This window comes from Opisthocomus hoazin, chromosome 9 (assembly GCF_030867145.1).
Source record: "Opisthocomus hoazin isolate bOpiHoa1 chromosome 9, bOpiHoa1.hap1, whole genome shotgun sequence".
Classification (NCBI taxonomy): Eukaryota; Metazoa; Chordata; class Aves; order Opisthocomiformes; family Opisthocomidae; genus Opisthocomus; species Opisthocomus hoazin.
In genome coordinates, this window is record NC_134422.1 from 25,701,257 (window position 1) to 25,716,241 (window position 14,985).

At 37.3% G+C, this 14,985-nt stretch overlaps 1 protein-coding gene across 6 annotated transcripts in view; it reads right to left on the reverse strand.

The window, feature by feature from the left end:
* LNPK (lunapark, ER junction formation factor) overlaps positions 1–14,985 on the reverse strand; it is a 57,319-nt gene that overhangs the window by 25,886 nt on the left and 16,448 nt on the right. For all 6 annotated transcript variants that reach the window (XR_012764989.1, XM_075429867.1, XM_075429870.1 and 3 more), the window contains 3 exons: positions 10,363–10,443; positions 10,223–10,274; positions 2,269–2,487 (listed from right to left, as the gene is read on the reverse strand). Coding sequence is in view for 5 of the 6 variants with exons in the window: in XM_075429867.1 (XP_075285982.1) it covers positions 2,269–2,487; positions 10,223–10,274; positions 10,363–10,443 (352 nt within the window). In the remaining variant the exon portion in view is untranslated. The remainder of the gene's footprint in view (positions 1–2,268; positions 2,488–10,222; positions 10,275–10,362; positions 10,444–14,985) is intronic.

Here is a 14,985-nt window from a genome sequence, read left to right on the forward strand (position 1 = left end):
CATGTATTTAGCCCTATATTCAGACGGTCAAATTTTCCTATGACCTGTGTATCACCGATATATCCAAAGTTTCTAGAAGTTCATAAATAAGGTAAAAATTAAATAAAGCTACCTACAATGAAAGATCACAACACGCTCCAAGAACAACTTCAATCACCTACTTAAGAACTCAAACCAACTACCTTAGTTCTCATGCTGTTATGGACACCAGTAATTAACATAAGCATCAAAAGCAATCATTGTAGAAAGACTGGTCATTTCTGCAAAGCTTGGCAAACTCTCAACTACCTGCTGGTTATTAATTTTCAAACATATGGGAGCTCTGTGGTAATACACATTAAACTGATTCTCCTCTACAAAATATAGTATAATGAAAATGAATTATTAATCTTCTCTAAAGTAGAGATAATTAAGGCTATTCATATTTGTTGCAAGCCATGCATAAACTTAGATGCAATTATATTACTCTTACAGATCCTGAATTTACATACTTTTCACTACAGCTACTTGACTGAGATTTTCTATGCCTGGAAGGTTTGAGGAAATCCAAGAGAAAGCAAGGCTTCCACATTAACCGACAACTGCAGTGGCTTCCATTGCTATCTACAACAAAACTACATTTGGTCAAAATATCGGTTATTAGTGGAAAAAAATGTGTCTATAAAGCATTATCACAAAAACCTACATTAAATATTTTAATTAACAGGCTTGGCAACTGTCCTTTCAAACAAGTCCATTTTTTTTTCCTTATTCCTCTAAACCATTTCTGTAGTAAAGACTGAATTTCACCCAGCTTATTCAATGTGCCTGAATCGTCCCCTAAGAATAAAACTACTATATAGCTGATATTATTTTATTACACAGACAGCTTCTTAAACAAGAAGCAGCATGTGATTTTAAACTCTTTAAGGAATTTTCAGTAAGCGGGTTACAAACCATGTTTACTGAAACCAAATGATCAGTTTCCTGGTGCAAGGAGCTGATTTCTGGTACTTCAAGACAATCAAGATTTACTAATAACTTGCCTTACAATTCACTTCAGGGAGAAAAACAAGTTTAGCAGTTTCATAATACAGGTAAACAACTACTAACAAAAAATAGGGCTTAATAGACTCTGCAGGGAAGTGAGAGAGCACAATTTTTCATGACGAGTTTACTCCATACACTAAGCAATACAAACAGGCATTTTAACATTTAGCTGCCCAAGATCTTCCATTAAGAGACTGGGTGTCAAAATATTATGTATGGTCCTACTTTTAGACTGTATCATGAAGTTAGTAAGCAAGAATGTACAGCCTGTAAGACTTAAAGTTAAAAATCAGGAACACAGGGCAGAAAAAAATGTTATTCTTCATCACTATACAGAACCACACCACATTACAGTGATGTTCGGAAGTTGCATCCCTTCTATTTTCAACTTCATCTCCTTTCTTGCCTTGTGATCCAACTTGCCAGACATCCCGCACACCAAATGAAAGGCCTGACACTAACCCATACACAACTTTACCATCCATGAGGAGAATGAGAAGAATGCATCCTCCCCCAAAACTCTCAAATTTTGCTATCCCTCCTATTGGATTTAGTTCATGTTCTATTTAATAAAGTCCATCCCATCCAAACACCAAATCAGAAATCAAAGGAAAAGCATTTTCAGGAAATGAAACCAAATTTGAAGGAGCACTCATTTCTACCAGATTTCAACCTGTTGCTGAAACTTTTGACTCTTGTACCAAAATAACAATGCAATTTTAGAAGAATTCAGCTACAACACAGACCACTTTTCTGGTGTATTTGGTATTTTACACTTTAATCTATGAATCTAGATTGCATGACTATACCTCCTAGAGTAAAAATCTAAATAAATGTCAAGATGCATGTTAAAAAATATGTGCAGGGTTTAGTGAGAAACATGAATGTATTCTGAAAGTGTTCTCCTCTGTACCTGATTTATATAAGTGTAGAGCACTTCTAAACTAAGAACATAAAAAGGTATGCTATATTGTTGACTACAGAATACTGCAAAGTTTTATTGCCATTTAAACAAAGAAGCCATAACAGTTAAATGAGCTCAGGCAATAGGTTTCAGCATCAAAAGGTGCCAGCTGTAAAGAGTTATGGCTAATTGAATATGGAACTCCTGCTTAATCAGATAACTGCTCTGCTATTTCCAAATGAAATGCCATTTCCATACTCTCTGAAAATGGCCTATTTTATTGGTAACCAGAGAAAACAATATAAACTGTAAATAACATTAAGTGCTCTGTTTACCCATTCCAGGCACTGAAGTAGCAGGGGATCCAGGGCGCCTTGGTAAAACGTTTGACTGCAAGGACGGCACAACAGTCCTTTCCGGGGATCCGCTCAGAGCTGATGCGTCTCTCTGCAGATTAGGAGATGCTGGAACCAGTGATTTTGGAGAGCCTTGTTTAGGAGTTGTAGGTGAGGGCGTAGAAGCATTTCTTTGAGCTGTGGTCCTCTGACGAATTTCTGACAAGAACATGTGCATATCAAATTTAATATCTAACATTATAAGCAAGAGGTTAGTAAAAGTACATTAATATCATTGCTCCAATCAGCAAACTATGGAGTCAAACAAACCCAGAAAGGTCTGTAACTAAAGATCACCAGCTACCTGGCTGAGTATGCCACAGAAATAAACCCCATGCAGAATACTATATTTTAATAGCAATAATCATTACCTGTTAAATACTTACAGTAAAAATTCCTCTAAAAGAAGATGAGAGAACAGAATCATAAGGTAGCTCTTTGCTAAGGCAAAATGTTGGAGATAGGGACAGCTACATTCATACCACAATGTACAGACAGAACTTGCCACTGTTCTTGCTCTACAGTTTAAACATGCTTCCAAGTATTTAGCTTTCCATGGGACCAAAAACTATTCAGTTAATGTCTAAAACACATAGGCTAAGTGCCCAGAGTTATCAAATTTTTTTCAGATTGGATAAATGAAACCATTCTAAAGCCAGAAGAAAACATAATGCTTCATTCTGATCGTATAGTTTTGCTCACTTTTCTCAGCAACCCTGCCAACAAGCCACATGCTTGGATTGTCACAAAGCAAGAATGGGCTCCACCTGAACATGTCCTTACTGCTACCTTTTCTCACTCCAACTATCAGTATTAAATCGCTATTATGAAAAACTTAATAGGTTTCCTCAGTTCTTCTTACCTGAAGCCCGAGTTCTCATTAACACCAATGGGAATACCATCCTAGTAATATATTACGGTTTGCATATTATTCACACAAATCTGAAGTTCCATTATATTTAGACCTGAGTGTGCTCCCCAAAACAAGCCAGGAACAGTGCTCAAGAACAGCAGCTACTATCATCTACTTCCCATCCCATCTATACCTCATCACCTCTACGGAGCCTTTGAAACACACTGTTCCAACAAATCCAGTAGAAATCTAGCCCTCACTTCAGGGCTGCAGACATCAACATGGTTTGCAAGTGACAGCTTAGTCTAAAAGGTACACCCCAAGAATGCCTACGCCTAAGGCTACAGCACCCTACAGAGCTGGTGTCTAGCACCCACATTAGTTTGAACAAGCTTGCTTGTCCTCCACAACAAGTGGCATTTAACATTAGAACTGGACTTTAAATTCATCTCCCTGAGTTTCAAGATCAGAGAGTTTTTATCTGCTGACTTTGTGTCAGGCTGGCAGAGTTTAAATCCTTAGCAGGCAGCTCACAGATCCACTGGTGACGGGGAGATAGGTGTGCTGCAGTCCAAAGGAATGATCCCTGCCCCTAAAGTACAACACTACCACACTGAGCTTCTGTGTGGGCCGGATGAGGCAGCGAGTGCGAGCCATCAGCTGACTCTAGCTAGGGAAGGAGCTGCTATCACTGGAGTTTGATGTCAAATGTGAAAGTCCTCTTGGAAAATCGCCAACGTCTAGTGCCACAAAATTGCAACACACATAGGCTATATTCCTGCCTACGTATCTGTACATATAAATAGAATTAATACACATCAGAATGAATAAAAAGCTCTTCGATATCAGTAGTCAGAAGCTGCACAAAGTCTTACTAAAAACCAATCTAGTTCAGTTTCCTACAGAGCAGAACAAATTACTCGTTCCCCCCTGCCACACCTTCATGTGCATGACTGCACTACTTCACACAACTTCATCGTCCAAGTTAGATCACCCAATGAGTACAAAGGTTCTGTATCTTAACTTTGTTTTAACAAGTAAAGATTGTCCCCTCACTATTTAAACTGTTCAGAATCCGGACCCCAGGATAAATTGGTAAGGTAGTTGCAGAAATTCCTTGAAGGCTTCCCTGGTGACTTGCTTCTATTTTGAAAACTGCTCCTGTGTTGAAAGCTTTATTTTAATCAAGAATTCATTTATGAACCTCCCCATTAACATTTCTTTGAGAGCTTTTTGTGAGAGACCTTAGTAGTAAACATTTCAAGTCTAACTGCACTAGAATAATGGCATCATCCTCCCCTTGCCATCTGGCCAACAGGCATGACTCATCTACAAAATATACTGATTCTGACCAATGATATATTTATCCATATTTTCAAGTCTGTGTTACAGTTTCCACTCATGTACTAGTTTCAAAAATCAAGTTAAAGGTATGCAATTTCTCAACTCTTTTCAGCTCCACATATCTTTAAAATATGAGTGATAAATATGAAGCCTAATTCCACTTGCTCCAAGATCATTTTAAATATTCTTTTTCATTACAAAGCCTACTTTATTATGATTTTACACATAAAAATGCCAAAGATCATGACTATAATTTCTACATACGGATGCTACTCCTACATTTTGTCTTCCTATACCATGTGATACAAGCATGTCAGTTTTGGTTGCTTAACAGCTCTGAGTCTGTTTTGATAGGTCACGGAGAGGATTATCCACGTTTATTCTGAGTCCATAATACACTATTCATGAGCAATTTCCATGCCACCTGCATTAAGATTTACCCCTTCTGCCTGTTCTTTCTGAAGAGTTATTTTTGGCAAGCATCCTTTAAAAATACTTCCAATTTTTAAAAAGTTACAGCTACTTTACTGGCTCTTTCCTCATATTTCTGCTCTTACAAAGACATTGAACCCAAGTACTTTACAGTCAGTATTAGAGAGTTGTGCTTCGGCAGCTTTAGTCTCATTACAGGGTAAGAATGCAAGACTCATTGCTAGTTTTATCAGGTTATTCACAAGGCTTCCCCCTGCCCCTTAAAAGTTCATTGGGCTTTCACTCTGTTCTTATTTCACACTTAAGAGAACTTGCCAACACTCTGCTGCTCCCCAAGTAATAGAGCTTATCAGAAGAACTTAATTATGAAAAAAAGAGAAATGCTCTCCTTGGCGAGACCAATAGCCCACCTATCCCTGTATTTCATCTCTTAGAGTGGCTATAGGTGTTATGTAACTACAATATAAAACTGACTGCTTTCTGTTGCCTACATCTCTGATACCACCCCCAGGATCCATAAACACATTAGAGACGTTAGAGAGTACAGCCCTGTCTAATCATTTTCATGTCACATATGGACCCTGTTGCCCATGAACTCCTCTAATTCCTTTTAAACCTGCTGTCCTCTTCCACAATAACAGCCCTAATATTCTTCTGCAGTAACTGGATATGCTCTATCTGCTTCTTAAATTGCCTTATGCTGAGATGCAACGTGTTAATAACGAGCCTCGTGCAAAATTCCAGATTTCCATAACTCAAGTTCCACAAGTTAGCTGAGTAACACATCAGTCAGGTCTCAACACTAAACACAACACACAGCTACTGCTGATGTAGTTTTAATGAAGTTTTGCATTTTTCCAAGGCTTTTTCTTCCCTGAACGATGTCTGTGCATCTGCAAACCAACTATATGAAGGCAGATAAATAACTTAACAATAAAACTTCTATTCTTCAAGCACACTGGAGTCCAGATTCTGGAGTTAGCGGCACTGAACAATGCAGATACATAAGGAGACACATTACTTCACAGGGCTACTACTCACAGCTGATGATTCAAGTATGCTCTCTTAAAGAATATTAAGATATTGCCAGTGCTGAGACAGCTGTATCTTTCATGTTTACAAGCATAATTTTCTTATTTCTCACTGACTTCAAAACTCCTTGATTTTTGTAGAGAAGAATACATCATTTTTAAAGAGCTAGAGCACAATGCAGGTCAATATATAGTTCACATAGCTTGTTGGCTTTACTGGCAAAGACCAACCAAGAATTTTCTTTCTTCGTCCTTGTGCCTGTACCTATCCCACAGCTTGCAACCATCTGTTAGTGTATTATTTTTAATTCAGGTCATGGAGTGATCTTATTTACAATACAGCCCTGCTAACAGTTGTATTAGCACAACGAAGGGAGCAGCTATCAATGACAGGATATTGTTGATGAATATTTATTCCACTGACAATATATACTCACCCTATTTTTTTCATACAACCAAAGTACTGGATAACTGTAAGCTCATTAACTCTACCCCTCAAAACATTTCTGAATAGGCAAGATTGCACTTGAGTTTTCAAGATTTATCTGAATCATCTGTTAAAACTACAACTATTTAAGAAGTGCATGTCAAAATCCCAATAACTGCAAAAAGAGTTAAATATATATGAAAATTGGGGCACTACCAGTTGTTCTTCTGAGAGCCTATGCTTATATAATGCTGTCCTGGTTTCAGCTAGGATAGTGTTAATTTTCTTCCCAGTAGTGGCCGTGTTTTGGATTTTATACCAGAAGAATGTTCATAATACACGGATGTTTTTAGCTGCTGCTAAGAAATCAAGGACTTTTTCCAGTTTCTCATGTTCGGCTGATGAGCAGGTGTGCAGGAGCTGGGAGGGAACACAGCCAGGCAGCTAACCCAAGCTGGCCAATGGAAATATTCCATACCATAGATGTCATGCTCAGTATATAAAAGGGTGTTGGGTCAGGGGTCAGAAACTTTTCCATGAGTTCAGCGAGCTCTGCGAAATCCACAAGTTCTGTAATCGCTGCCTGGGGACTGGCCGCAAAATCAGTCATCAGGCAGTAAGAAAAACTGTATTTTGTATCACCTGTTTTGTGTATTTATTATTATTTCCTTTGTTGTGTTATTAAACTGCCTTTATCTCAACCCATGAGTTTTACTTCTTGTCCAATCTACTCCCTGTCCCGCTGGATGGGTAAGGAACAAGAGAGCAGCTGCGTGGTCCTAGTTGCTGGCTGCCACATTAAACCACAACAAGTGCTGATTAAATCTTTGTACTAATTAGCATGACACAAGTCAGGCAAAAACATACCAACTAACTAAACTTACATCAGCTGCCTCATACACAATCTGATTACACATTGATCATTATTCACCCTCTTTTCAAACAGACTCAATTACAGAGCTCAAGACAATGCGTTCTGCTGCCTGGCTAGACTGTGTCCAAAGTGAGCAAAGAGAAGATCAAGGAATCTTTAATGTCAACTTGTTCACAGATATTTTACTATTCCCAATCACTATAATTTTGCCACATATTGCATACACCAAATTACACCACAGCCACATTGTGGTGTCACCTAGTTACATATACTGCACAGAATAGAAGCTAGTATTTGTTTTGAGCAGATATTATTTAGTGTGAACAGCAATAAGCTAGTAGTTTTTTGACGGCTAAAGACTGAAACAATTACCGTACATCCCAAGAACAGGTTATTTAGGAAATATGTTTCTACAATTCACAAGCTAAAGACAAACATAGCACACCCCTCCTGAACTATAATGTATCTCAAAATACAAGTGGCTGAATATCCACTTCTACATGGACAAAAAAGCAGCACCAATTCTAAATTCAATGTGTTAGAGAACAGACCGGAAAAAGAGAAAAAAGGAAGTTGTATTGTATATGAACAAAAACCATATAGAATCACAGAATCACTGAGGTTGGAAGAGACCATAGACTCTAGAGACTACGAGATCATAGAATCCAATCATAAACTATGGTAACTTACAAAATTTATTTTCCCAAATCCTTTCCAAGGTAAACTGCAATTTTATTCAGGATAAAGTAAATTGCTTACTTTAATGGGGATGCACCCAAAGAAGCTGAATAATCTTTGAATCAGAAGTGTACTTTGCATTTGCTTAATTGTGTCACTTCAAGGTCTCTTGTTCACACCACAACACGGTCTCCGACAGCAGCACTTACATTCTTCTCAAATGAAACTAAACTGAAAGATGACCCCTGACAGATCCATGAGACCAGTTTACAGCTAGCCCTAAATAAAAACCCCTCAAACTTACATAGTGTGGGCAAACTCCTCAGTAACAACTGTTTAACTCTACAAACCTACTCCTAATGTACCACACTTCTTAATGCAGACCACAGCCTATAGCGGCTGGCTCTCAAATACTTCTAACTCTCTCAGAACCTCTCCTTCACAGGTCGTCTATTAACACTCAAGTCAAAATCCAGCCATACGCTGGAACCAACTAACCTGCTTTTGACTAACCCAGAACCCTACGTAAAAAGCACATGCACTGTGCTTTGTAAACTTAAACATACACAAGACTAGTTAACTAATAAAGACTGAGCAACTCACTTGTCACCATCGCTACTTACACAGTCTGGGCAAAGCAGCAGACAAATCTTATAACTGCTTAGGGGTTTCAAAAATGCTGGTGATATCTCTTAATAAAGCCAGGGTGACTAAAGACTTCCTACTGTATTTAACTTGTAGCTAGTTATCTCTACACCTCTACATAGAAACACACATTTCAAGGCAGTTTCATCCCCTGGTCAGCATTACTTGCATTCTACAAACGCATCTGTCACCCTACTTCTAGAGTGATTTCTAACATATTTCAAGGAAAAGGATGAATATAAAGAGTTTAAAAAAACCCAGACTACCTAAACATTACAGATATGACAGAAAATTCCTGGCAACCACCATGAGCTGTACTAAAACAGAGAACAGAACAGGGTGTCAGAATGGCCCTTCAAGCCTCAAAAAACTACGAGTGTCACAGAAATGGAATGATGGGAGAGACAGGTAAGGAACAAACTTGAGAAAAAGCTGTTGTGTCTAGGACACCGGAAGAGATAAAACCTTTACTGCTAACATACAGCACTGCAACTACTCACTGTCAATGTCAACAAGTAAGAATGGGCTAAAAATGTTTTCATGACAATTTGAAGCTAAGCAAGAAGAGTAAAACACCTTTGTTAGTAAATCCAGGTGCTCTGCACCCATCAAAACCAGCACTCCAAAAGTGAAAGTGAGATAAATGAAAGTTTGGTTACTCACAAGAATTAGACGCAAAGTTGACAATTCTAATACATGCTCTAAAGCAATCTGTTTATTTTATGGAAAATTCTGCACATCAGATTCTGCAGTTTATTTTGAGCACCAGCCCTTACAGGTCTAAGCTGGTTATAACAGCAAATTAGTACTCACACTTTGAGACAGATCTGTGTAAGTATCTTCAGTATTATAATACAAGGTGGCCTTTATAGTGTGTTAATATTAGTATTTTCAGTTTAACTACAGTATATTATACTCCACTTTAAGAAAAACTTAACAGTAGTTTGTTTGCATTTTTTTTTTTTTATAGTCCACATTTGTAACGCAAACATTCCACTGGGAGAGTGTGTGGAAGAGATCTTTTCAGTCTTGAAACCTCTGTCTGCAATCTAGAAACAAGGCTTCCTTGAAACACATGCAAGTTTTTTTTCCTATTTCATTTATTATTTTATTCAATAGCACCTTTAAATGGAACATCGTAAACTAGTAAAGAACTGTCCATTCCTTGCATCTAGGAAATACCCAATTTCTGCACTAGCTTTGTGGAACCTCTCCATCCACCATATAAAAGTAGTTTAAGCACCGCATTAGGAAAGGTCTAACTAGCCAGAAACAGAATTGAAAAGCTAAGTCAATTAGCATTATGTAAGATTTGAAAGCATCTTAGTATTCTAGAAAAATCACAAGTATGCCATAAGAAGTTAAATTTTCTCACTGCTTTAGCATCAAGCAACATTAAACATTCTGCTGTCTAGAAGAGCATCAGCCTTTAGTACTAGATCCCTTGTCTGAAAAAGATCAGGAATAGGCATAGTCCAATAAACAGTCTATTAACCCTAAATAAAGGTCAATTGATCTACAAATTTTATCATAGTAAGACTTCTAGAGTGGAAATTGCTATGAAAGATGAGTATCTATGCTAAAGAGCAGCCGTTCTACAGGGCTATTACCTTGTCCAGGTCTTGGGGCTGCAGACGTTCCAGCAGATGGTAGGTCAGCCACCTGCCAATTAATTAGAAATACCATTATCTGGATGTTCAGCTCCGTAGTAGCTTTCATATTAAATCAGTATCAATACCAAGACTCTTACCTTTGCACTTGATTCTGGATCAAACCTTTCAAGGATTAATTTAGCAGTCTTGTACGTTTCCTTCTCCATTACTTCCTCAAGCTGGAAATAAAAGGTCCCACATATCAACACAGAATTCTTCAAAGCATTTCCCCCCCATATGCTCCCATTCACAAGCAACTTAATGCTACTCAAAAGGTGAAGCTCAGTCCAGTAGCATGTTCAGATACCTGCAGATTTGCTGCATTCAATGGAAACAAAATTTTGGGTTAAAAAATAGTTTCTAAACTCAAATGGGCTGCTTGTATTTAACAGCTTTATTGCAAGGAAACACTGAATATTGCTAATTGTTTACATATAATGAGGAGAATAATTACATGCACCAACTTCAATAATGGAATGTGCAAAAATCTATCAGCCATCATTATTGGAAGTTATTAGACATGACAAGCGAATGACAGGCAATTCCTTAGATTTATTTCCTTATAGCACTTAATGCTATTAATTTAAGGAAGGTCATTAGCCAAGTGCTTTACAGAATAAAGTCTCTGTGCCAATTAACTGCTGTCAGCATCGATTTTAGATTATTTATTAGCAGAAGCAATTAGCTTGCTGCAAATGCTGTGAAAACTCACTAACTAGAGAACAGCCATGGAATTTGCTCAAATGACTTTAAAGGCTGGATCTCCATCTTTACAGCAATTCAAACTGCTTTTCAGAAAAAAGGGAACATGGTAAGAATTTAAATTAAAAAAATTACTGAGAACTATGCATACTTTAGGGAGTGTAATTAAAGCACTTCATTATTACAGTGTTTTATTTACAATGCACTCAAGTGGCTTTATAGCTAATACATGAGCTTAATTTAAAAAGTAATCACTAGTAAAGTATCATTTTAGTGGTTAACAGCCAATATCAGAAGCAGCTTAACTTTAAAACAGAGATAGTTGAAGTTATGACAAATAACTAACATGTACAGAAATTATAATGCATTTTACAGTATCTTAAGCAGACCTTTTATCCTAGCTATGCTGACTAATGGCCACGTTCAGCTAAAAGTGGGGGATTTGTTTGTTCTTAAGTTTGCTGTTGGCATAAACTGCAAAATTGAAAAGATCAGTGGTCAAAAAATTAAGTTCCCTCAAACTCATTTATCACTACTAAAATAACAAATGGTGCACATTAACATGACTTTTACACCGTTATTTAGCTAGTGAGAAAATAAAGTTTCATCCATTCTGCGTATACAGACCTCACAGGGGTTTTACCTTTAGACAGACCTCAGAATTGCAAATAGACCTCGGAAGCTAAATAAAATTTAGCTCAATTTAATGAATACACAGTATCCATTTAACAGCTCACTCCTACACACACTACCAGAAGTTTAAGGCAAGGAATATTACCCAGGCTGTTAATTAAGGACTGTTGAAACAAAAGCTAGTGAAGAGGGAAGTAAAAATCAATTTCCTAAACTTGTATTTCAGCAGGACTTTGGAGTTAACCCACTAACTTCATAAAACAAATGTCACACAGTGCAATAAGATAAGAATTAAGGGTCTAATAGGAAAAATAAAGTATTTATTGCTTATAAAAGTGAAAACCATAAGGCAGACCTTTATATGAAGGGGTAAGGTTAGTGAGGTGAAGCTGCGAAGCAGGGAAGTGTTAACAGTCAGTGTCAATATCTGGCCCCCAAATCAAAATAAAAAGCCCCAAGTCACTTTACATCAATGAACGTACAACGCACACAATTGTCTTTATAGCCACATAGGAAAATGACAAATAATCTTCTGCAGGACAAAGTGACCTTTAGGAAGAGAAAAAACAGAACGCTCCACCATCACTTGACACTGTCCTTATCTAACACACTTCTGGCTATAGCAATATTAGATAGGATGATAGTTATTTGTGGATACGTAAGTTTTGCAAAAAGAGTAACTTTATTTAGAAATAGAAAAATTTAGCTCTTATCACAAGATTCACATGTCAAAGTTAACTTCACATTATATAGCTATTGTATAATTCAAGAAGTTTCTGTTCAGATTTTGAAATTCTTATATAGCTTTAGAATTCTAGTAAAACTGAATCTGAACAAGAATTCAGTTTCACAACTACTAATTTCTTGAAAACATATAGAAATTGTCATAGATTTCTGTAAGCATACAGTTCTCATGATTTCTCTTCTAGGATATACTTCTCTAAAAATCAGTTGAAGTTTGGCTGACAACAGAAAATAAGGAATCCAGCAGGTCAAAGTCTACTTACTCTTTAAGCAAGTAAGTATAATTATTAGCAGCAAATAAGGGTCTGTGCAAAATTTAAATACTCTCTCTACGCTTGCATAGCAGAAGAAACTGGCTTACACACTGCCACAGCAAGCTCATTTATAAATGCAAATCATCATACCGACTTCTGTATTATTCACCATCCTGAAGCATGACCCTGGAAAGGTTAACCCAGTGCTGAACACTAGCTCACTAACAGAGCAAACTGCTGGACACCACCTCTTTTTCCATAACAATCTTCTCCAAGATCCAAAACTTTTCCCACAAAAACATTTTCTACTTTCTGCCAAGGCCTAATTCATAGTTTATTATCAAGCTTACATGCTGAGTAACCAGGATCACAAGTGAAGTCTCTATGAAAGTCAATACCAGCCTAATCATGAATTTTTCAAACTTCTTTCATGGAATCCACCACATCTTAATAAACAAGCATGGTCATGTACCACATTCTCTCCTACAAATAGTTGCACGGATGGCCTCCTTTTAAACTGGCAACCAAACAGAATTCCTGTGGCAACGACATCAGTTGCCTATATTGAAAAGTAATATGAGTAATGTATTTTAAGCTTCTTGTAAATGCGATTTAGCAACTGGAAGTCTGAAGTACTGACACAGTGCAAACTACTTATTCACCATACTACCATGTGAGTTCTTAAATCGAATTACTTGGTATGTTAAACCCAACTATGAAGAGGTATTTCTTTTATGTTCAAAGGGCCATAAGATTAATTTCAGTCTACCACGTAAGATATGCAAGTACACATAGCAAAATAGGAAATAAATCATCTAAGCCACAATAATCAAGTGTACTCTGGATAGAGCCAGCAAACAGTAAAACAACCAAACTAACTGTTTTGTGTGAACACAGCATGAAAGCAATACCTCATTTGATCATTCACGAGTAAATACAATTTTTAACTATATTTTGAGCTTCCAATTGCATGTCTGCAGTACTAGCGCAGACGGGGTAGACAAGACCAGGCTTACACAACAATTGACTCCTAGTAGAGTTATTGTCACATTGAAGGTTATCAAAATATCTACAGTTTTCTGTGCCTGGAAGGCTGAAGGTATAAAGTTAATTAAACAGCAGTTATTTTAAATAATAATTCATATACTGCATTTTTTCCACTATTAACATAACTCCAAGGCAGACTTGAAATCAGACTTCTTTTTTTCTCCTTGGAAAATTCACAGATGCAACGTTCTAAATTCTGATCTGAAATGGCTGGGAAGTCTGTCCAAGTCTAATGTTACACTCAGCCTACTATAACAGAATAGCTGAGCAAACTTCAGCAAAGTTTAATTCTAACATTAGCAAAGTAATGGTTATACTATCTTCACAACTCTGTCCTCAGGCTAAGAATTATCCCATCTTTAAGAATGCTGCTCCAGGTAAATTCTACAGTAATTCCCACTTGTAGCAGCTTAATACCTGTCCTGTGCCCTTGCTTTAATACGCTTAACCCTCTGAACTTGCTTATCTATACGCATTCAGGCTTAAGGGCTCACATCCTCATTAACAGGGAACTCTAAGGCCAAAATTACAGCTACACAATCACGAACACAACCAGAGTATCCCTTACGATCGAAGGAAAAAAAAAAGTTGTATCTTGTAGTGCCTGAATTACAGCTAATGAACTTAATCCCCAGCCCCAATCCATAAAGAAACACAAAGTGTTTTAAAGTACTCACTAGCAAAAATGTAGTATAGGGAGTCAATTCTGTGGAAAATCAGTATTACACAAACCTTGAGTAAAAGCACAGAATAGACAACATTAGTGGGCATTTCCAGATGAAGTATCTGTGTTTGTCAGGTATTATACCCACATGAATATCCATGGGATTATGCCACCAAAGACTGAAGCCCTTTGAACAGAAGGGCGACTCAGCAGCTCATAATGCCCTGGTGGTTGTGCAGTATCTAGCAGATAAGGAGCTTACTCTGTTATAGGTACCCTTCAGCATGTAAGTAATATTATCAGGGAAAACGTGGACCACATGCCTGTAACACACTAGAACTGTCATATTTTTCAAAAGGACAATTGTCCTCAATATAAGATTTCTCCAGCGATCAGGTAGCTGAGCTGCAACGAAGTGAAAAACCATAGTTGTTGTGGCAGCCTAACAGTGCCTAGACAACAATTTGCATTACAAATAAACAGCAAATACATAATTTGCTTATCCCAGCTACTTCGAGGATCACAATGTAAATATCCTACTAACTAATCCTATTTGCAAACTCAGTAGCAAATCAGAATCCAACAGGGAAAAAAATCCTCTCCCTTCCCATGATTTTACTTGGTAAAGCACTTTGTTTTGTTTTACTGAAAAGTAGGTGTTGTTACAGTTATTCATA